The 24,616-nt window shown below is 27.7% G+C and overlaps 2 protein-coding genes across 2 annotated transcripts in view; one reads left to right on the top strand and one right to left on the bottom strand.

Moving 5' to 3' along the window:
- Positions 1 to 516: 516 nt before the first annotated feature.
- LOC129987811 (coiled-coil domain-containing protein 86-like) lies at positions 517 to 19,586 on the bottom strand. Its single transcript, XM_056095748.1, has 5 exons — positions 19,428 to 19,586; positions 17,135 to 17,207; positions 11,379 to 11,508; positions 2,567 to 2,641; positions 517 to 663 (listed from the first exon to the last, which is right to left on the bottom strand). Exons 1-5 carry the CDS (start codon positions 19,441 to 19,443, stop codon positions 565 to 567), a joined length of 393 nt encoding a protein of 130 aa, XP_055951723.1. The 5' UTR covers positions 19,444 to 19,586; the 3' UTR covers positions 517 to 564.
- A 393-nt stretch (positions 19,587 to 19,979) lies between these two features.
- LOC129988641 (intraflagellar transport protein 52 homolog) overlaps positions 19,980 to 24,616 on the top strand; it is a 30,306-nt gene continuing 25,669 nt past the window's right edge. Inside the window, exon 1 of the mRNA XM_056096909.1 lies at positions 19,980 to 20,185. Within this exon, the coding sequence (XP_055952884.1) occupies positions 20,162 to 20,185 (24 nt within the window). The 5' untranslated portion in view covers positions 19,980 to 20,161. The remainder of the gene's footprint in view (positions 20,186 to 24,616) is intronic.

Here is a 24,616-nt window from a genome sequence, read left to right as displayed (position 1 = left end):
AATACTTCAGATTCTGAAATTTAGAACACACAGAATGGTAAACGAATGTTGAAGCCATATTATCTGGTTTCAACTTCCTTTTTACTTTCCTATGCGAGAAGTATACAAAGAGACAATATTATATTCAAAACAATTTTTGTTAAATTTCTATGTTTGTGTGTGAATATGGTAATTCAAAATGCTTGGAACAGATGGATGAGATTTTGTAAGTGGTCCTTACAAAAAAAATTCCAGATTTCTATCAAATTTTAAACAGACCAGAAAAATAAATAGCAGTTTTTTCAAAAAAAGATCATCCATACTTGAAATTCTTGTTTGAGATTTACATTTGTGATTTAATGAAATATTTTATGCATAAGAATGGCAATAATTATAAAAATTGAACTGAAGTAAACTGTACAAAAAAATAATAAAGTCTGCGTTTGAAGTTTATTATAAGTTGATCTGTAAAATTTCATTAGAAATTAAATATAAAAATGATACTCAAAATTTAAATTAACATTCACACACCACCAATATAACAAAAATTATTTAATTCTAAAAAGACAAATACATAAAAGGCATTTATTTTTGTGAATTTACATGCATAGGGTTTGTATCCCTCTTTTGAATATTTCTTAATTTCTTCTTTGACATGCGCTTGATTTTAGCAGTATTTCTTATCTATAAAAGGATGGGAAAAAGAAATTAAAATTATGTATACAAGTATTTAATACAATATACATACGCAGGAAAGGATATTTGGAAGTGATAATGAATTTTAAATGGGAAGTATAATTTTTTTAAAATAATGAAGTAAAAAACAGAATAAAACACATCATGCAGATAAGTGGATGCATTAGACCAATTCATTACATTGTAATATATAACTCAAGACAGAAATATTGCTGGTAGTACTACTAATTAATAAAAAAATCTACAATTTATCAGCAAATTTTACTGTAAAATCTATATTCGATGTACAGTATGAAAGCTAAATTATTAAAAATTGCACATTTTGTTTGTGCATTTTACAAAGGATAACAAGAAAAGCTACTCTAGATGGAATTCAACATTTTTTTTGCTATTTCTTTATAAAATTTTTACACATATCAAAATGAATGAAAATTATTTTAATCTCCTGTATAAACTATTTTAAATATTTTTTAATAAAATGGCTGCAATTATGAATGAAAGAATTAAACTTTTTTTAAGGTACATGATATATGGAATGACAGACATTATCTTCTGTTTGCACAAGCCCACTGCCACATTTGTATATCAAATAGTAAACAAAAATTCCACTTATCAAAGTTTAGAGATAAATTAGAAATAAGTTACTATTTAATGCTTATCAATAATGATTAAAAAAATTATAGAAGTCAGCTTATTGCTGGGTTATAAAATTAAAATTCCACTGATTTAAAATAATTTTCATAGAACCTCCCAGGCCTGTATAAAATGTATGGAAGGATAATAGGATAGACCTAGTCGCAGGAAGGTGCTGAATATCTACTATTTTGCAGTTTTAATATGATAATATGCTACTTTCATAGCACCATCAAAGTGTCAAATCTTGGTTTATTGAAATTGAAAATGTCAACAAAAAATTATTGTTCCAAGTAGGAATTCTTAATTATCGACTTTCGAACTTTTCTTTTAGTGTTCTTCCAATTATGTGTTCTGGTAACTGTGCATGTATCTGCCTTCTTGTTTGTGTTGAATTTTAATGTTCATACATGTGAAAATAAATGGTCCCACTTGTCAAATAAATTAATTATATCATCAAGAACAGGTTTAAATATGATAGAATTTCAGAATATACACATTGTCTAAGTATTATATATCAACAAGTTATTTATATATATATATAATACTTATACTTTATACACAACTTCTTACTTCTACACAAACATAATTATATTATTTTATTTGTTACAAAACAAAAACGCTTGACCTTGAATAATATTCACAGATGAGTTATATATGTTTTATAAAAATATTTTTATTGGAAACAATTTATATTTACTTAAGGATTCCTTTAAAACATTTTCTTTCGTTCTTTCTTTCTTTCTTTTTTTTTTTTTTTTTCATGATTTCAAAATATTTTGATGAGATTGAGGAAAATCAATGATAAATTTTAGCATACAAATTATAAATATCTTACATTTTTACCATTTTAAATTTTTTTAAAATATATAGTTAACAGAAAAGAAATTTCAACAATTGTGATTTATTTGTCATCCTAATAGAAAATACTTTTGAACTATGACTATATCAATCAGTTAGAAAAATTCTGTATCTAATATAATTTAATGTTTAATAATTTCTTGCAACATTAATAATTTGAGATTAAAGAACTAGTTCTTATGTGTGATGGGACTTTTCTTTGCATTAAAAAAAAAAGAGAAAGTGAATTTTTCTAAGGTATTATAATATAAGTTGGATAAAGCTTTAAAAATAATTCATGTTAAGATTTAAAATATTCTTTAACATAAGAATAATTTTTAAAACAGAATATGCAACAAAAGAGGAAAATACTAATAGAACAGGTGAGGGGGAAAAACATATCATAAAAAGAACTTACAACTTGCACCACTTCACTTTTCAGTTCATTTTTCTTTTTCTGCTCAATTTTTTGCCTTCGTCTCTGCTTTCTCAACTGTGTAAAAACAGACAGATTTATTGCAAGATGCATTTGTAATTATTACTAATTTTGCAACATCTTGATAATTCCATGCCATAAAATAAAAATAATTCAATTGTATATTAACCCAGATATCACTGATTACTTCAAAAGTTAATGCTTTAAAAATACATAATGCTCCTTTATATTAACAGAAAGTAATAAATAGATGTGTTAAAAAGTACCATAAAACAAAACAGGAAGAAAATGTGTCAACTGAGATGAGAGTAATCAAAATTTTGAGTCTCATTAAACAGTATTATAAGTAATAATGCAATTTTTATTAATGATATAAAAAAAAGTGAATATAAAGTTTAAGGATCCAAGAAGAAGATTTTTATATGTAAATGGATTTTAATTTACTTCTCAATATGAAAAACGTTTACGAACTTAACTTGAAAGTGTAAACCAAACTGTCAAAGGAGAGTAAAAATTTATTGCTGCTTTTTTAGAATGTAATTAATTTTAAAGTAACTCAATCAATAAATACATTTTGAAAGTTAATATTTTTTTTTCTAAATTTTATAGGTATTATTTGTTTATGGTTGTCTTATATGGTAACATCAAATCAAATGATTATAATATTTTCAAACTAACTTCATTTAAAAAAAAGAATTGGACATGCTCTGAACCATCACACCCTTAAATTAAAAATGTCATTCATTTTTTTTTATTATTTATTTATTTATTTTTTTGTTTAGTTTCTCCTACTGAAGTATATTTTTAGTATCAATGCATCTGTGTGCAAATTTTATAATGCAATATTTTATATAATGTTCTGATAAAGTCAGTTAAAAGTGACTAAAGATCAATTATTTTTTCCTGCTATCCCTACCTTAGGATGAAATAAGTTTGCTTAATTTTTAAGGTGAAATTTAGATATCTCTATTGATTTCATATTACCTTTTTTTTTCCACCAAATAAACTTATTTAAAATGCAGACTCATATATATTATTATTTTTGAATTACAAATTTTATTTTGATTATCATATATTGAATGTACATTACAGCAAATTAATTCCTCTACCTAATCAAAAAAAGTTGGAAGAAGTTTTAGGTATGACGCCACAAAGCTAATCAAATATTAAAGTATATCATGCATTCTCCAAGAATAATCTGATGAAGAAAATGAAAAACAAGTAAGATTTTCAGAAAATGATGGAGATCTGAGAGAATGAAATATAGACATATTATCAGCAGTGACTCTGAACAATTTTTACACAACCACAATCCAGAACAACAGATTCAAATGAGGCCTTTTATAATAGTAAAGATAAAATTACTAAATGACATTAAACAAAATATGCTATGTGATAAAAAATAAAAAAACACAGAAGAACATTTCTTTTCTGGAATCAAAAAACAGAAATATAGGAAATGAAATTAAATTGATGAAATTTTGAAATGTTTGAACATACAAATCAATTGAAAGCAAACCACAACTACTCAAGAGAATAAAGGCATATTTTAGATTATTGAATCAGAAATAAAAAGAAAGGAGATCATGCCTAAGTCAAAAAGATTTTCAATTGATGGCATATGAAAAAAAAAAAAAAAAAAAAAAAAAAAAAACATGAGTAATAAAAGATTTTTACATCTAACAGGAAGTCATTGTTTTAATAACAGAAAAATAAGAAATGAAAGTTATAAAGTAGATAAGATAAAATACATTAAAATAAATTTTGAATCTTTTTTGAGAAACTGCAATGCCTACTAAAGTGGAGTGAATTCTCTATAATTGATGAAATATTGCATCTCTTTCATATTCCATTATCAATCTAATACATTCCAAGTAAACTTCAAAGATATGGAATAAAAATCAATGTTCTGTATGATGCAAATAGATCCCATTTTGAAATTTCCTGTGGATCATAGCCAGGTGATCCCTATGCAGTTTCAAACACTTCACAGGATTGTGTAAAAGTTGATTTCTTCAAATGAAAGTCATACAGAAATTAATTAACAAACAATTACTATACTATTAAATACAAACAATTACTATTATCACAGGAAACCACTTGTCATTATGGGGGGGATTCACTATGTTGACTAAATAATAATAATAATAAATATTTCATCATTTTTTTTTCGTTTCTTAAAAAAATTAATCTCTTATTTCCTATGTTTTTTACATGAACAAATTCATTAATTATAACTCTACAAGAAATGTGGCATCAATACTATAGACAAAATGTGTATTTTGTACTCTTTTATATGAGTTATAAGAAGAGTGTCTTGTCCAATCCTTTAACTCCTCAAATACATTGCTGGAATAAATGTTCAAATTTTATAAACATTAGTCAAACCTATTAATAACTCAACAAACCACAGTTTTTGCTAGTAAAATCCTGAATATTTCCAGAACACCTTGTTTTTTTTTAATAAACATTTGCATGAAGCATTGCAAGTCTAAATTACACACCATTACAAGATGCAACACATGTAATAGACATATTTGGAAGCATCATTCTCTCATAAAAGTTCAGTGTTTCAAATGCAAGGACAGTGATGATAATAAATAGAAACTAACAAGAAAGACTGCTGTTAAATTTTCTTATAGTCTTCTTTCAGTAAACATAGATTATTATCTTTTTTTTTTTTTTTTTACAACACAATCTCATTATTCTCCATTACTTTCTTTGATATTAGTATAATTTTAGTATTTGGAAATAATATAAAAATTTAATTTTAACTCTTCATGTGCATAGTTGCCTTTCTAACCTTTCTTATTATTATGAAATATCTTGCTGTTATGAATTTATTCAGAAATGGATTACGCTAATAAAAAATAATTGTAGAAATTTAATTTGTTTCTGGCAACAGTTCTACTAATGCTGTGTCTTTAATTTTGTTTGTTTGAATTTCTCTAATGCTAGAACTCAATCAAAGCTTAAAAAGTATTACAGTTATTTAAACCGCAGCTTGTACCGAATTCAATTCAGATAAAATTACATTACAAATTTCATGATTTGTAAATGAATACTGCTATGAAAGAAAAATATTTTGTTGTATAAAATACAATATGCACTTGCATGAGCAAAAAATTAGACCACTCCCACTGAAAAGTTAAAACAAATTTATGTTTAACAACTTCAATAATTTTCATTGATGATAACTTCAAAATAAAATTATTTGCAGCCATAGATACATTGAGTATATCATCCCATTTTCCAAAAATATTTGAATAAAGCAATTATAATAAAGATAATGCATTATACCAAAAAAAGTAATCAATGCATTACAGTAAGAAAAATGTCAAATAAATATATAAATCTATTTAAAGATTTCTAACTGCACTAAACACATAAATATGATGCTAAATTCCAAAAATAAATGCTTAAAAATAGCTTCAGACAATGTGCACTTACTTTTTTTAATGAATTTTTTTTTTCATTCTTGCATTGATTGAAATAATAATGATGATAAATAAATATGAACATACTTTAGTTTGAAAAAATATCTTTGAATGGTACAAAAAGTACTTCAAATGAAACCCAAGTCAAATGCAGACTTGATTAAAATTGAAACGGATGCGGATTTGATTAAAATTATTTTTGTTAGTTGTATGCTTTTGTAATTAAATTGTATTTATGTTAGTTATATATTTTTGTATATGCTTATAGTTTTAAGTACATCGTTTTTTAAGTAGTTTTTTTCAACCTGTTTTCGACCGATTATTTTAAACGATTTTATTTATTTTCTTAGTGTTTGATGAATTTAAAATTATTGTTAATGAATCGATCTGCTTATGATGAATCTGAGAAAATTTTGTTGACAAATTCTTGAGATATTACATAAATTAAGAAAGACATTCTTTAGTGCCCATAAAGTTTAAACACTCATCAACTCTGTTTTCAGTAATCATATTATTAAAAAAAAAAAAAAAATCCTTTGTTTCAGTAAAAAATATTGTTGCATTAATTGCAGATTAATCCTTTCCACTTTAATTTAAAGCATAAATTCTACGGGAGCTAACAGAAAATTAGAGAGATGCATATTATGTTATGACTGAAGACCTTTATAATATTATGAGTGAATTATATGACTATCAAAATTTCAAGTTTTAAATATTATGAAGAAACTATTAAAATAGGAATTGCATAAAATATTTATCTATTAAAATTTTAACGAACATTAAGATTGGCGAACCAGCTGGTCGCAAAAGGTGGCTAGTTTTTAATAAACATGTTTAGTTTTAACAATGAAGTTATTGTATAAATTGGAGATTATTTAAAATTAGGGATATATATTTCACAATGAACAAAACAGTGTAGCGTTTTATTTAAAAATATGAGTTACATATCTATCAAAATTTGAAATTTTAAGTATTTTGCCAAAAGAGCGAAAGTTAGTAAATTAATTATTTAATTGATATCATTAACAAACAATCTCAGTAAACTAGTTGGGTATTAAAATATATGATATCTGATATATATAATAATAATAATAATTAATAAAGGTTAGAATTTAAAGTATAAAAGATATATGTCTTTTTGAACCTAATTTGTTGCAAGAATTAGTAAAAATGTAGGAATTAATAAGAATGATAAAATAAAATAATAAACAATAAATTTTAAACATATTCAACAGTCTGAAAACCTATTAACACATAATGATCAAATTAGACAAATATTTTTATTTTTTACTTTACTTTCGTAAATTAGTTTCACCGTTTTTGAAAATGTATTGCTTAGTAATATTAAAAAGCCATTCCTAAATAATTTTGTAATAAAGGAATGAAATGCAATAATTTCAATTCAATCAATTTATTGATCACATTCCAGTCATTCAATTCTTTACAGCTAAACATGAAACATCTTCAATATTATATATATATATACCGAGTGCGGCGTAAATAAGTTCAAACTTCAAAAAATCCTAATAAAAAAAGTAATACTCGAAAAAAATTACGGCTTGCCTAAATAAGTTCAGAGAGCCTTTGAATTTCGTTATTTCCATTAAAAAAATGTATTTAAAAATGACCGATAGATAGCGCTCACACGGTCATACCGAGACGGTTTATGAAAATCAGGAAAACAGAGCACAGTAACATTATAGTACATTTTATTTTAAAGCAAAAGATGTTCAACATGACCGCCATCACAAGGTATTAAGCATGTGAGGCGCGTAACTACGCCTATTACAGCTACGTGTAACATCTCGGCATCGATGCCACTAATGGCCAATTGAATGGCATCTTTCAGTTCCATCAAAGTGGCAGGAAAGCCCCGGTAGACACGACACTTCAGGTATCCCCACAACCAAAAGTCCGCTGGAGAAAGATCTGGAGATCGTGAGGCCACTCATTCTTACATTCTCAGCTTATCACTCTGTCCTCAGTGAATTTGTCTAGGAGGAACGTCTTAATGGAACTAGCAACGTGGGGAGGGGCACCATCCTGCATGAAGGTGACGGAAGGTAACGCACGTCTTTGCTGCAGAGCAGGCATAACGTGGTCTCGCAAAAGCCTAAGATAGCGTTCTACAGTGACGGAACAGGTTTTTCAACCGGATACAGGATAACGCTCTTCAAAAAAGAATGGGCCTAAAATGAAGGACGCAGTGAAGCCGCACCAAACAGTCACATGTGGAGAATGTAGTGGTTTGGTCGTGAGCGCACGAGGGTTTGATGCAGCCCAGATACGACTTTTGCGTATTGACGTCACCATGCAATGAAAATTGGACTTCATCTGTCCACATGATGTTCAGTAACCATTGTGGGTCACGTTCCATTTGTGCGAGCACCCATGTTGCAAAGGCTTGTCTTTCCTCGCAATCTGCTGGCAGAATGCGGAATGCGTCGGATCGACCTTTCCGTAATTCCTGTTATTTTAACTGCTTCACATGCACTGGAACTCCCCATTGAAGTCTCGGCTGCCACATTTATCATGACCCTTTGGACAACAGGGACGCGGTCAGCGCTGACGGATGGTCTGCCACTTCGTGGACGATCCTCTAATCTTCCCGTTTCCTCAAAACGGCGAATTAAATTCAATATCCCATTCAATGAAATTGGGTTTTTCTTCGCCTTAATTCCTTTCACCGTCCGTAACTGTCGCAATGCTTTAGTCGCGGATTCACTGTTCTTTTAGAACAGTTTAACCACTAATGCTCGATCCGGTAGCGATAGCATGCTACTGCGTCGAATGACAGATCCAGATGGTTGGGTTGACGGGGCGCCTAGCCCCGGTAGGGGCTTATCCCCGTTAAGGATAGACTTCACAGTGCTTTGCTGTCTATACTTTGCCGTGGCCGTCTTAGAGATGGCGATTTGGAGATGGCGAGTGTCAGGACTCATTGTGATTGTCTGATATTAGGATGAGGGTGCGGGGGTACGCTGCCGTTGAGCTTAGTAAGTTTTTACTGCTTGTGAGCTAGAATTGGCTATTGAGATACTGTTTAATTTGAGTTTGAAATAATAAAAGTTAGGAAGAAAACTAGAAGGCTGAGATAAATTAAAGTAGTATATTACAGGGTCTTCTAGAGTTTGTAGAATGGTTTATATTTAGGGATTTTAGCTATTGCTTCATTTTTATTCTTATCCATGTTTTTAAAGAAGTTAGTGGCAGTTTTTAAATGAATTTTTTTAAGAGGGGGATAATCTAGGCATAAGTACATATTTGTATTGGGCATGTAGTATTTCATATTACAGGAATTTCTAATTAAGTTATTTTGCTGGCGTTCTATAAGTCTAAGATTAGTCTTGGCAGCATATCCCCACACAGGGGAGGCATAAGTTAATACTGGAAGCAAGTTGGCAGAGTAAATAAGAGTTTTATTTTATCTACTTTATTTTATCTACTCAGTTTGAAGTTTCGAGAAATTAAGGGATAAAATTTCTGAGTTAGGTCTCGAAACTTTTTAGCTGTGTAAATAAAGTGGGGTTTCCAAGTTAATTTACTGTCTAAAGTAACGCCTAAATATTTGCATTCCTTAGACCACGGGACAGTTTGATTTTTAATTTTAACTGGGGGAGGGGGGATTCTTTTTACAGTTATTTTTATTAAAAACTATAGCTTCAGTTTTACTAGCATTTATTTCAATTTTCCATTCGACGAACCAGTCCTCAAGAGATTTAATATGTCAGTTTAAAGCTATGGTAATGAAATTTTGATTTTTGTTTCTAGCTAGTATTGCAGTGTCATCAGCGTACATGCACAACACAGTGTTAAATTGCTTGGGGATATCATTAATAAACAAGGAGAATAAAATTGGCCCTAGTTTAGATCCTTGAGGTACACCTGCATGAAAAGGTTTTACTTCAGAAAATTCATTGTTTATTTTGATTTTGAAGGATCTGTAACTAAGGTAAGAAATTATAATTTTGATAAGGTGTGGGGGTATGTTGTAATTAATTAGCCTGTAAATAAGGCCATCTTGCCAAACTCTGTCAAAAGCTTTCTGAATGTCAAGGAAAACCGCTGCAGTTTTTTGTTTATTTTCAAAACCTTCCTCAATGAATTCTACTGTTCTAATTAATAGGTGGGTGGTAGACAGGTTACGGCGAAATCCGAATTGTTCAGGTGTTAGAATATTATGTTCTTCTAGGTAATTATTTAATCTATTTAGAATTATTTGTTCAACAATTTTGCTGACAGAGGTTACTAGGGATATGGGTCTATAACTGCAGGGATCAGTTGGGTCTTTTCCTGGTTCGAATGACAGATCCATTTCCAACCTTGTGTTTTATAGCTATACTGATTTGCATAAACAGTCTCGGTATGACGTATGAACGTCATCTGTCGGTCATTTTTTAAATACATTTTTTTAATGGAAATAACAAAATCGAAAAGCATAACATATTCTAGCAAACCGTAATTTTTTTTCGAGCATTACTTTTTTTATTATGATTTTTTGAAGTTTGCACTAATTTATTCCGCACCCGGTATATATATAACATTATTTGTTGTGAAGCAGGAAGCAGTTTGAAGACAATGAAGAGACTTTTAAAATTATTTTTAATATCCATCGGGAAAGCATAATTATTTACAAGCAAAGACGCGGACATTTCGAGTCCGCCACAGCGCATCACAAAAGCAGAAGTGGGGAAAAAGGGCTGAAATAAATTATCCCTCGCCTTATATAACCTTAGATTTTGATAGGGAAAATATTTCTCCACAGTGCTAATATATTATTAAGATTCTGATAGGGATTTCTGAAGCATGTCAATCACATGTAAGGGAAACACAGGGATCTTTTAAAAAAGAATGTGCTTACTGGACATTTTTTACCCCTTTACGTCGAGCGTGTGAAAGTATCGGCGTTTAGCCAATTCATCAATTTTATAAAGCTTTTCTTGAATTAATTAAGTAGAGAAAGTGGAATTGGATCACGAAATAAGAGAATATTTTAGAATGAAGTTACTATGGGCTAAATTAAGATAAAATCTTGGAAATTAATTAAATTTAAATTAAGATTTAAAATATCATTACACACACACACACACACACACATATATATATATATATATATATATATAGTAGTAGTATCCAAAATTATGTTGATGATGATTCGTTGGGTGCCAGATATTATATAAATCCTTCTATATATCATAAACAGGGTGCTTAAGAAACAATATTTCATGTTAATATTTCAATATCTTTCATATTTATTCTTCTTAAAAGAGTTGCAAAAAAATACACATAAAATTTCATACCCCAAATGAAAGGGACAAGTTGATGTTTCAAAAAAGGGAGGAAAAACACTTATTCACCTCTTTTTCCTGATCTTTTATTTCTTTTAATTCTGCCTGATGAGCCAAAATGTCTTTTCTTTCTTGTCGCTGTTGGAGCCGCTTTTCCCATTTTGATTTCAATGGTTTCACTTGGCACATACTGCGAAACCTAAAATTTTTTTTATAAAAATTATGAAATATGAATAAAATTTTATATTTATATACACTGGCGTGCAAAAGCAACAGGTGTTTTTTGCCATAACTACACGAGAAATCATCTGAGAGACATGAAATTCAGAAATGAGAGAAAGCATTTTGTAATTTTGACGATGACGAAAGCATAGGTGTGTAAAATTGAATACGATACATATAGTATGGAATCAAACAAACAAACAAAAAGGCTTGATTGAACTTATAGTATTTTTACACATGATAGTCTGTTCAAGAGGAAGAACAGCAAGCAGATGTTTCTTAGTATGGGATATGCTCTCCCCTTATTGCAATAGTTGCTTCGCTCCGTCTTTCCATACACAGCACCAGATTGTCCATCAGCTCTTGAGGTAAGAGTGTACATTCTTCAATCAGCATCTGTTTTAGTTGTTGGGTATTCCCCGGAGAATGTAACTGAGCCGCAAGGCATCTCCCCAAAGCATCCTACACATGTTCTATGGGGTTTAAATCAGGGAGAATACTGGCCAATCCATTCGAGTGATATCTTCACTTTCCAATAGCTGCTGAACATCAGCAGTCCGTTGTGGCCGCGCATTATCGTCCATAAAAACGAAGTCTGATCCAATAGCTCCTCGAAACAGACGCACATGGGGAAGGATCCTCTCCTTATTATACCGATCTCCGGTTACAGAACCTCTGTCGAAAACGTGGAAACGCCCGTTCAGCATAATGCATCCTCAGACAATAACTCCAGGACTGCCGTAACGGTCTCTTTCCGTGATGTTACTGGGATGAAACCGTGTTCCGACCTCTCCCCAAATAAACTGGCTTTTAGAATCGCTTGTGGCATTGAAACGACTCTCGTCCGCAAAATGGACACGACTCCATTGAAGAGATTCTAGTTTTTGTGCTCCATACACCACTCTAAACTGTGTCGCCAACGGCCAACTTCCAAAGGGATGCAGTGTTCAGGACGACAGACGAATGGAACACCTTTGTAAAGGCGTCTGGCCACAGTAAACCGCGACACTTGCAGCCCTCTTGCTGTACACAGTTGCTGAGCAATGGTACTTGCTGACTGGTATCGTGCTCTTTTCGCCTGCAGAACGATATATCGTTCACCCACGACAGTTGTTTTCCTAGGGCGGCCAACACCAACCTTTCTAACAACTGCGCCTATAGTTTAAAAGGCTTTCCAAGCACGCGAAACGACACTTGTGTTGATTCGAACTCTTTAGCTATACAGAACAAACTACGCCCCTCCTCCAGCTTTCCGATCTTTCTTCCACGTATGAAGTTGTCCAGGTGATTTCTCCTATACTCTGTTTCACCCTAACTTGGCAGTATTGTAAAAGGTAGAAAATGTGACGCTCCGCGTTGAGAAAGAGTTCCCCATCAATTCCGACTTTAAAATAGTTAAAATGCGCAGAAATTTATCAAATAATATCATAAATTACAGAAATCCTTTTTTAATCAGTATGTATTTAAAATTATTCTCAAGTTAAAAGTGCTTATCTGTTAAGTAGTTTGTAAATAAAGCGAACGAATAAAGCTAAAAGATTGACATAATGAATTCCACTTTGGCTAGAACCGGTCTTCAAGGTCAAATATTTGGCGCGTTTTTCTTTTACGCCTCCGCCAACTCAGCTTCATTCAGGTCGCAACCATTATAATCTTTCGTACTTTTTTATTCTCGCTTTTTTACCAGCTGATATTTTTGATACTATTAATCACATTAGTAGTTATTAGTTTTGATTGTTGAATATTTATTGGATTCGTTATTTTTATTCACTTCTAAAATGTCTGAAAAAGAGAAAGTGTTATCACCGACTACGCTGAGCACACCTTCAAGACAAGTGAAACCAACAAAAGTGCAGCATGCAGAAACATATTAAACGTTTATTCTCGACTCCGAGAAAACCCTCAAGATTCTATCAATCAAATCGTCGATAAAGTTTCGCACCTTACAGGTGTTTCGCAATGAACAGTTTTCCTTTTGAAAAAAGAAATAAAGGCATCCAGTTCTTTAAGTACCCCTGGAAAGAAATGATCAGGCTCAGTAGGTAAACATTCAGGTCTTGTAAAATAGGATGATTTTACATTATCCTGTATTTGACGAAAAATCCATGCATATTTTCGTAGAAATGAGATCCCAACATTAGATAAAGTTTTAAAAGATGCGAACGATTATACAGATATCTTTTCGAAAAACATTAGCCGAACTACGCTTTACCGAATATTGAAAGATTTAGAGTTTTCTTTTGAGAAACGATGAAACGAAATGAAATAACATTAATGTTTTTATTAAAATAATGTATCAATAATATTGAAAAAATAATGAAAATAAGGAAGCAATTAATTCTGCGATAAAGTGATAATATAATAAAGTAAATGAATATTTACTATTTGGCGAAAAATTTGCGAGATAAAGTTTCGCCAGCGATCTACATTTCTAGTAACTTTGTACTTTAAAGTAACCCAGTTCCCCTGACAGTGACTGTGATTCGGCATGCCTAGAATATACACCACTGCCAAGTTAGGGTGAAACAGAGTATAGCTATATTTCACGAAAGAACTCATTCGTAATAGAAGCAAATGTCTTTAACTACGCCTCCATTTTTTCTTTCTTTGTAGTCTTGAGCTGCGTGCGCCGACCGCACGGGTTTTGCGTACACTTACATCGCCTATAATATTCTGTTCCTGACATTTCCATACGCATCACCTTTCTACTGAATTCCTTGTTCATTGTACTGATCGCAATAACCCCTTTTCTACAATTTCATAACTATCTGCTTAAAATTTATAATGTTGCTTAAGTTTTGCACACCAGTGTACATGGTATTCGAAAAAAGTGGAACAAGTTTTCATTTCCCTAAATGTTGCACCTATACATATACTTCTAATTACAAAATTTCATTAAACAAAGAGGGAATTGTACGAAAACACTTTGGCTTCAGTGGGGACCCATAGTAAAAAATTTTAAAAATTAAATACTTCATAAAAAATTGATAATTGGTAAAATATTTCACTTCACATTCATTTATGCACACATAAAGATTTTTCTCAGTACATTGTACATCATACATACATATTCAGTACACTGTACAGTATTTATCTCTAATTTTCTTTCAGCTCCTGCAACATTTAAATTTTAAATTTAAGAGACTTCGGTAAATACGAAAACTTCATAGCAAAAAATAAACATTTTTTTTTTTTTTTCAATATGACAACCAAAAATTGAATCCTTTAGCTTTTGTAATCTAATGTGTACTACAGTATATATATACAATATTTCCAAGAATTACTCAATATAAATAGATACACTAGGTCCAATTAATTTATTTATTAAAATATTCTTAAAATCCTAACATTTTAAATAAAAAGAAATGCCCACTTTATTGTGATTAAAACTGAGTGAGTTATGAAAATGTGAATGCTATTATCTTATGAAAACGTGCGATTTTTGGCTACTTCCCTGCCTGTCTAAAAGAAGATATGCAAATTAGTTTCCCCAATGCTAATTGGCTTAAAATGAAATTATTGATAGCTTTAAAATAACGATGCTCAAAAATTTATAAGTCGATCGAACTTGGTGGCCGAATACAGGCACGCTAATATTATTTATTTATTTAAAAGTTGGAGCAACAAGAATGTTTCATTGAATGTGATTTCTTGAGATTAAAGGAATAATATTATTTTAATTAATATTATTTCTTCAGTTGTATAATTTTTGACCGAAATAAAATAAAATATTGTTATTTATGTCATCTTTGAAAGTAAAATTAAAAATTGGAATTTTATGATGAATCAGAGAAATTTTTTATTGAATAATTTTTTGAGATATTGCATACATTTTTTTTTAGTATACATAAAATTTCAAAGCCGAGCGATTCTGTGCTAATATTTAAACAAAGACACATTTGATTTCAGCAAAAAAAGTTTTTGCATTATGTTAAGTTTACACATTTAGACTTTAATTCAAATTTCAGGGGAGCTGAAAGAAAATAAGGTAAATGTATAATAAAGAAGAATAGCATAAAGCTTTTATTATAATTATTTAATTTCAGGGGAACTGAAAGATAATAAGGTAAATGTATAATAAAGAAGAATAGCATAAAGCTTTTATTATAAGAAGAGTTACATAACAAAATTAGCACAAAAATTTTTTGAGCAGAAGCTGCCAGATAAACCAGATGGCTGCCAAAGGCAGCTAGTAATCAATAAATTTGAATTTTAATATTTTAGAAACTTTCATAAATAAAAGCATGAAACATTATACCTTTGCCAACAAGTGTCAGCAAAAAAGTTTTAGTACTTACTAACACTGTTTTTTCTTTGATGGTTGAATAAAATTACAGAAGAATAGCATAATAGCATAATAATTACAGAAGAATAGCTCTACAGAAGACAAAATATACATTTGGGTATGCATATACAAATATACATTTGGGTATCTTATTTGAAGAAACTTTGTATTTCGAAATATATGTCTAATTACAATATTTAAGGAAATAAATACTCGTTTCACTTTTTTGGAATCCCTATATAATTTTTAGTGTATAAAATATTGACTAGGCATTAAAATAGTAAAAAGAATATTATAAATTAAAAATATATATAATATAAAAAGTGACTGGTATTATCAAACACTATAGTATTTTTTTTTCATTGAATAAAGTATGTTTGATAAACATTCATAGCATTTTTTTCTACTGGTCTTTAAAATACAATATTTAATTCTTTTTTTAAATGTTACTAAATATCATGCAAAAAAAAAAAAAAAAACCCTCTATATAGATGAACTTTTATAATGAAATTAATATTATTTTTGGATGCTATAAATAAAATTCTTTGTAAAACTTTTCAAACAACTTATCATATATTTTAGAGCAAAGAAGATTATCGAATATTTAGAATTGTTAGAGAAATATTCTATTCCAATAAGCTCATTAATAGCATTTTCAAATTTATTATAAATAATAAAATTAATAAAAATGCTCAGTTTTTAAAATATAATTAATGATAATTTAATATAATATCACTTATATTTAAAATGTCATAATTTTGAAAGCTATTCTTAATAACTGTATATGAGAAACTATAAAAAAAAAAACAATTAACTAATTATAGTTCATTAATTTTTTTCTTTAAACAAGGAAGAAAGACTTAATTAAAAGTATTATGTAGCTATTAGCAAATGATATATCATTTTACAGAAACAGTTGGAAACTCTCCATGAAATTACAAGAAGCTTTCGCTAAAATATAGTTTTATCATAACGAAAATATTGATATCTAAAACAAAATTCTGTTTAAACATGTATAATGGGAAAAAATTAGGATACAATCAAAACTTATTATACAAATGAAATAATTTATTGTGTCACTTTTCCATTAAAGTTCAATTTTAGCAGTTTTCACTATAAGAAACAAATTTATCTTATATAGCCACTTTGAAATATGTTAACATATTTTTTATCTACCAACAATTTCTCACCCACCCACCATGAATTAGAGAAAATTACATATTGTTTTCATTACAACTCTGAAAAACAAAACACAATAATATTAAAGATTTTTCAAAAATAATTAAATTATTATTATTATTATTTTCCTTATCAATACCTTGATTTTTCACTTTTCCATAACCTGCCAGACTTGGGCTTTCCTTTCACAGGCATAATTGGCTCATCTGTTTCTAAAATACACATTATTAAAAAAACAGAGAGAAATATATATAATTTAGACATCTGCTTTTGAAAAATAAAAGTTTTATGTTTGTTTGTACATGCAACTGCTTGCAAATCAGTATAAGGAATTTTGTTTAAATTTAATTATTGGCTTTAATAAAAGATAAAGTCTTATACTTTTTTTAATAAAATAATATATAGAAATTAAAAATCAAACAACTAAAAAAAGATTTAAATGTAGATTTTTTAAATGCAAATGAATGAATAATTATGGTAAAATCTTGCTTAAGCAGTATAAGAATCAGCATATACTACTATAAAAATTATGATTTAAATCTTGATTTCTATTTTTCTTAAAATATAAGCATAAAAAATAAGCAGTTAATAATATAAAAAAGCAGTTTTTTTAGTGATCTAAACAGGATTTGTGATTTACAAAGCCTGTTTATGATAAAATTATTTTATTGTGATATCTTAATGTATAGTTTACATAGAAACCTTTCCTTCAATTTTTTTTTTAAACTTACATAATTAAAAGAAAATTGAAAAAAAAAAAGCTTTATAAATTTAATAGAAACAGCAACTCAGAGGAATGCAATGAAATTATATGTATGGTTTTATTACTCAGTATCAAAAGACACTGAAAGCCAAGTATTTCGTATAAAGGAAAAATGATCACAAACTTTGGTTTTTTAACATTTACATAAAATTTATTCTGAAAAGTCTAAGAAAGAGAAAAAAAAAACGAATTTGCAGCATTATTAAGATCATGTGCAATACATAAAAACAAATACAGATGATTCAGTTATGAATTCTTTTAGTTTTACAAACATTTCTAAAAGGAAATCTAAGTGTTAATTATTATTATTTGCAATCAATTATGAGAATTACTTTAGAAAAAATAAACTAGAAATAACTGGAAATATGCACAATAGAGAAATTTCTAAAATAAATTTTTTTCTCTATGATCATGAATGTAAAGTGAGACCTGTTAATGTCACTGCAACTATAAAATAAATAGATAGTCTTAACCATACTCGATTAAAATTGGCATCCAAGCCATATATTTATGAGAAGACAATTATTTCAAAGAAGCATATTCCTTTATATTCATAAAATTTACTGATAATTTGACCACATATAAGTGTTCTACCTATGCAGAGACATTTTGATCATTTGTTGTAGACTTAATCTCCAGTTTAACAGAACTAATAATCAGATTTCACTGAACATATTTGTTTGCTTTATATCATTTTGTGCTAGTGAAAATTTAATTTTAACTTTTTAATTATGAAATATTTATTCAAAAATCTGTCCTAACAACTAGACAGCAAAAATTATTTATTTTAAGATGTATATTTGACATGCTTGTACTGCTAATTCCTCAACTCTTTTAAAATATGAGTTTCTGTAGAGAAAATCTGAAATTTATAACTGTATTATTTGAAAATATAAAACATTGCTTTTAAAGTTTCAATTCATCATTATTTTAAAATGTGATTTTTTATTTTTATTTATAAAGCCTGGAATTACAAGATACATTTGTTTTGCACATTCAATATCATTTGAAATTATTACTATTGGGCAACTCAAACTATTTGTGATTTAGTAATTAGATATTTTAAATGTTCCTGACAATTTTTTAAATAAATTCCCTCAATTTATAATAACATTTATAGTAAGTATAAAAGCAGTTGTTGTTAGGTTGAAATATTGGTATGAAATATAACTTTACTGCCAGAATAATAATCAATAAATGTCATGCCATTATACATTTCAAATATAAAATCATGTTATGATAAATATTTGTGACAAAGTTGATGCTTTTAAACATAAGTGAAATCTTTGAGAAAAGTAAATGATATATGAAGATTTAATCTATTCTTCAATAATAAGAACGAATACAATTTGGATAAAAATATATCATGTCAAAATTACACTGAAAAACTTTTGAAAACTTGCAAAATAATTTGTAAATTTCAAATGATTAGAAGAAATTTTTTTCCAGATATTTTTATTTCAGACGACTTCTGATCAATATTCCATATTCTATGATAGAAATTTTTTATCAACTATTAAAAAAATTAATATAACTTTAAAACTGATTAATTTTAAAACATATTTCTAAATGAGGCAGGATAGAAGAGTACAAATGCAAAACAATTATCATCACTCCTTTTGGATTGTATGAAATAAATTTGATTTAAGAACAGCATGTTTATACTTACCAGTCATACAAAGCATAGTTGAAATATATATTATGCCTTATGAATTACCACACGCTTGATCGAAATATACCGATTGGGGTTTTCAACATAAAAGTTGTTTTTCCCTACTTACAATTATTAATACCACACGTGTTGAGAAGATAATGATTGTTTGTTTGTTTGTTAGTAAGTTGCAAAGTTAAAGTTTAAGTATTTGGAAAAATATGTATGGTGTGGTAAATGAAATAAGTGGCATTATAACATTAAACTATCAAAATAATGTTAAAAATATAAGATTATATTTTAAAATAAAAACTCTAAGTTTGAAATCATTTCTTATAATTCAACTAAGATTTATTTTGAGTATACTTTTTGACAGGAATATTAAACATAAATTTTTATCTAGTGGAGAATTTAAAAAGCCTTTAGTATTGAGGAAGATTATAAAAGATTTAAATTATATAATCGCATAAGCACTAGTGGCTATTTCTTTATGCCTTTTTTTTCCTTAACCGTTTGATATTGTCTTAACCGCCATGACAACAAAACATGACTTTAATTTCCAATGTTTGTAATGAACTATGAATAATGTCATTAGGGTTGTTATTTATAATATTCTATGAATAATATCAGTGATGTTTTGTCTGCTTAACAATAAATGCTAAACTGTATGGTTATAAATTTCACAAAAAATATATTGTTTTAATTACATAGTATTTCATATATCTTTTCTAGACAAAGTATTTAATTTCAGGATGACTCCAGCTGTTATTAATCAGGTAAATATAGTAATTAATTATATATACGCCAAAAAGTGTAATGTACTCTCCGCATTCAGTATTTATAATTCGATAATAATTGTAGGTCAAATGATATGGTTTCATAGATCGCATCCTTTACTTTAAAGATATTGGAATAATATTTCATTAACATGTTTTCACTGGTTTGTGATCTGTTTGAATATTCTGGAAAAATATAAATGGAAAGTTGAGCAAAAACTTAAATATATAATCTTGTTGCAAAAATACCGAAAAAAATCAGTAAAACAGGAAATATTTATATAAATTGTTCATAGCATGTAAATTTTGAAAAATTAAAACATCTCAGTAATGGACAAAATCCATGCATACCAAAAGAAATGTAGTATAATTTCTTTACTCTTTTTTAACTCACCTCCTCCGTATAAAAATAAAGACCAATTGAATGCAATGCAATATATTGTGAAAGTATATTAAAAGGGGAATTAAACAATGTAAACAAAGGTTCATTAAGTGCATGATGGTGGGAGATTGCTAAAAAAGTTGCCATTTCATGATTTTTGGTAATAAACCACATGTATGCCCTCATAAAGCAATGAATAAAGTACCAAAAATTATCTGTTTATGTTCTTTCATAACTAGGGTTTGATCATATTTACCAATATTTTATGATTAATATGTAAGTTCTGTGAAAGGTGTAAAAAATAAAAAATTGTGCTGTAATTTTTTTTTTTTTTTTTTTTTTTTGAGAAGCTTAGTGTTTTATAGAAAAATTATGCTTTAGATCACTGCTTGGTGTTATTTTAAAAAATTGTCAAGTTTATATTTTTCTGTGCTTATATTTTAATTTAGATTATTAATATCTTATGTTCATAGCAGAAAATGGACATATGATCATTATAGCATTTGAAATAAATTCAATGCATTTTCTTTTTTAATTTAAAAAGACTTGTGGAATTTTTCTATCCTTAGATTCAGAAACTTCAAAACTTTGCTTGAAATTTGAAATATAAAATTCTTCTTTTGAACCTTATAAAGGAAGTAGATTCAGCTTAATGTGTAGTATCTGAGGCATCTGAAATAATCATCTAATATAATGATATTTATGTATTTGCAACATCCAGAAATTCATCACCGAAGCTTATCATATTTCTGGTCAACAGCAATTAATTGCCAAAAAAAAAAAAAATCCCCCAAATCCTAGTTAAGATTTAATTATATTTGTCAATGATGCATTGTTAAGCCAAAACTTCATTATTGGCTTACGGTCATTACAGTACAACTCTGTATCCCTTAACTCCAATAGACCTGAAAAATCATGGGGTTTCACTAGTTGCAGAAGCTGAACTCTAATAACTTTACTTTAATGGGAAAAAAAAAATTCAACAAAGGAAGTCATTAGAAATTATAATTAGTCAAACCAATTGGTTTTGTTGGCAACTCATACAGCTTGTTTGTTCCACTTATCATAGTAATGTAATAATTTGTTTAATATAAAAAAATTCTCTTTTATTAACTACATTTCATTGTAAATATTTATTGTTAAATGTTTGTTTGTTGCTTTCTTTTTTTCTGTTAAAATATTCTTCATTTATGAACCAATAGTTATCTTTAGCAACATCTGATTTGTTTTCTAATTAGTTATAAAATTAAAAAGTTCTATACCAGTTATTATTGTCGTTTACACATATAGTTTCTAATTAAAGTGTTTCTGATGAAGTTATTTTTAGTTATATTTTCGGAACACAAAAAACATTTGTTCCTGAGCAAGATGATGGATAAGATTGATACATATGATTGCATTCTACCAAATAAAGTATATATATGAAATGTGAACATTTTAATGATTTTTTAAATAAAATAATTCCAAAATCATAAATGAATTTAATTATTTTCATGTATTAAGATTCGAAAATTGATAATCGAGGCATTAATTCACACTTCAGTGTTAGATGGTAAATTAAATCTCTTAATAGCAGAACTGTAAACGAATAAAGTTATCAACTATTACTTTTTAAATATTAATTTAAATTTCTTAAATTATTAAAACAATTTGGAGTAAGTTTGGTTTTAAATTAAAATGTCCATAAAAAAAAAGAGGTATTATTTGAAATAAAAAAATGTGATAATCCTTATAAGTTGAAGCAATGTTAGAGAGTATTTAAAAGATCAATATTTAGAACCAGTAAATCAATAAAAGAGTCACAATCAGAAAATTTTATGTAATTATAGATTTATGAAATAAAACATTTTTACAAGAAAAAAAATTATATAAATAATATTTTATTTTAATGATTAAATATGTGATTAAATTTATGGCTACTTAATTGAATTTGTTGAAAGATTGTATCCGATTATAAAGATTGTATCAGATTATATTATTTGATTGTTAAATACTTGCTGCTTGTTAAATTGATTCATAAAAAAAATTCCAATTTCACATTAAAACAAAAACTTTTTCTGACAATGTGACCCATGAAATGTCCTCTCTACATTCCTTCTTCTCTCTTCCTTAGTTTGTTTGTTTATTTTTCTCTTTTTTGTCTGATGTTGAGAATATATAAAACTTTTTCCTTGTAAGACCTTGCCATTGATCATGATAATTGAAAAAATTATTAAAATTAGACTAAATACTTTAACCAGTATCATTATTTACACTTAATACATACATTTCCATAAACTGCATTTAAATAAATGATGAAAAAATAACTTTTGTGTGATATTTCTTTCATAAATTATTGGCTAAAAGATAAAAATTTTGATTTAATCTTTAAATAATTCAGATTTGAATAAAAATTTCAGAAAAATACTTTGTGATACATATTCTCATTCTCCTAAATATATCTGTACTAAATTTGGTTATTTTATGTGTAATAGTCTATTCTATAAATCATCAATAGACATGCAAATATTAGTTTTTATTTGCATTAAGATAAATGAAAAAGTTGATTTTTTTTATTTAATATCATTATTGCACATAAAATGTCATTGCATTAATCTAACTTTTTAATTGAAAGTTGAAGTTAAAAATACTGAAGCCTTCAATTAAAAAAATGAAACAAATTTGCAAACTTAAATTTATATACTATATATAAGAAACATTTTACTACTTATTTATTAATAAAATTTTTTGAAGAAAAAAATACAATTTTATTTTTTATCTGACTATAGTCCTAAAGAGTATTTAAAAAAAATCTGTAAATCAATTGATATTTTTACTATAAAAATAATAAGTAAAGCTTTGTTTTAAATAATTTGATGTGCGACTCAAGCCATTTTCCATGTTATTTATTGTAATTAGATAAATTTTTTTATGTTAACTTTTTAACACATTTTTAAAACAATATAAAACACATCTATAACACAAATATGAAAAGAAACAAACAAATTTAACTTATTTGTAATACTTCTTAAGTTATTTTTGTGTTCTTTCCTCAAAGTAAATAATGCAATTTTATGTAAAATGAGATTAATTTATTGATATCAATGTAAAACTGTTTCAGATTGATATAATATAGTAAAGAAAGTTTTTGAGTAAGACTTTTCATTTTTTAAATGCATCATTTTGGTACTGCAATGAATTTTATTCTCACAATGTTGTACTTATGTATCATGAATATCTGTCACTTTAAACTTATAACTTGACAATTAGTTCATTTTTTTACAATCATTTTATTTTACTAGGTAGATAAATTGGTGTTAATTGTAAAAGATGTCTTGGATGCAAAGATGTAAAACTAATACATTTTAAATTCTTTTCTTTTAATTTCTCTGCCTATTTAAATTATGGATTTTGTATTCAGTTAAAAAAATATATTCACAAATCTCACTACTTGGAGTTCTACTCTTTTGTTCTCACACTCTTTTAATAAAACTTTCCTTAATAGTTATTCCCCCCCCCCTTCCTTTTTTCAAAGACCAGAGAGCACTACATTCTGCAAAATAATGCAGACAGGAAGGGAGAAAATAGTTTGAAAATGCATTCCTTATATTGTTTGAAAAAAAAAAAAAAAAAGAAGAATTTTCTTAAATATAAAGGAGCTAGCATTTATTTTAAGCATATAACAAATAAACATATTTAACTAATAACCAGCTCAAAAATACAATTCTACAGTTTTAAAGATATTTTTGATAATTCTGATTCTGAGAGTTAATGGTAGCAGCAGAAAGTATCGAAACAAGAAGTTATTCGTAATAGCACAAGATGCTTTATAATATTATGTGATGTCTTCATGAAATTATATCAAACAATGCTGTGGAGATATTGTATATCATTGTGTGCTAATAGAGATGGTTGTTTCTGTGATACAAATATTATTACTAGATCTAACTAAAAAAATAACAGAGAAATTCAATAAAGAAATATAATATTGTGTTAAACTTTCTGTAGTGACATATTTTGATGAAAACATGGAATTTAGCATTTTCACAATTGAATTTCATTGATTGGTT

This window comes from Argiope bruennichi, chromosome 10 (assembly GCF_947563725.1).
Source record: "Argiope bruennichi chromosome 10, qqArgBrue1.1, whole genome shotgun sequence".
NCBI lineage: Eukaryota > Metazoa > Arthropoda > Arachnida > Araneae > Araneidae > Argiope > Argiope bruennichi.
The sequence above is the reverse complement of the archived record's forward strand: the minus strand, read 5'-3'. Positions and strand labels throughout refer to the sequence as shown.

Excerpts from the sequence above, each read along its gene's own strand:
- LOC129987811 (XM_056095748.1), bottom strand. Across the intron at positions 2,642-11,378 it reads TAAAAGATCAGGAAAAAGAG|TTGAGAAAGCAGAGACGAAG; the intron begins GTGAATAAGTGT and ends GTTTTTACACAG. Across the intron at positions 664-2,566 it reads AAAGTGAAGTGGTGCAAGTT|ATAAGAAATACTGCTAAAAT; the intron begins GTAAGTTCTTTT and ends ATCCTTTTATAG.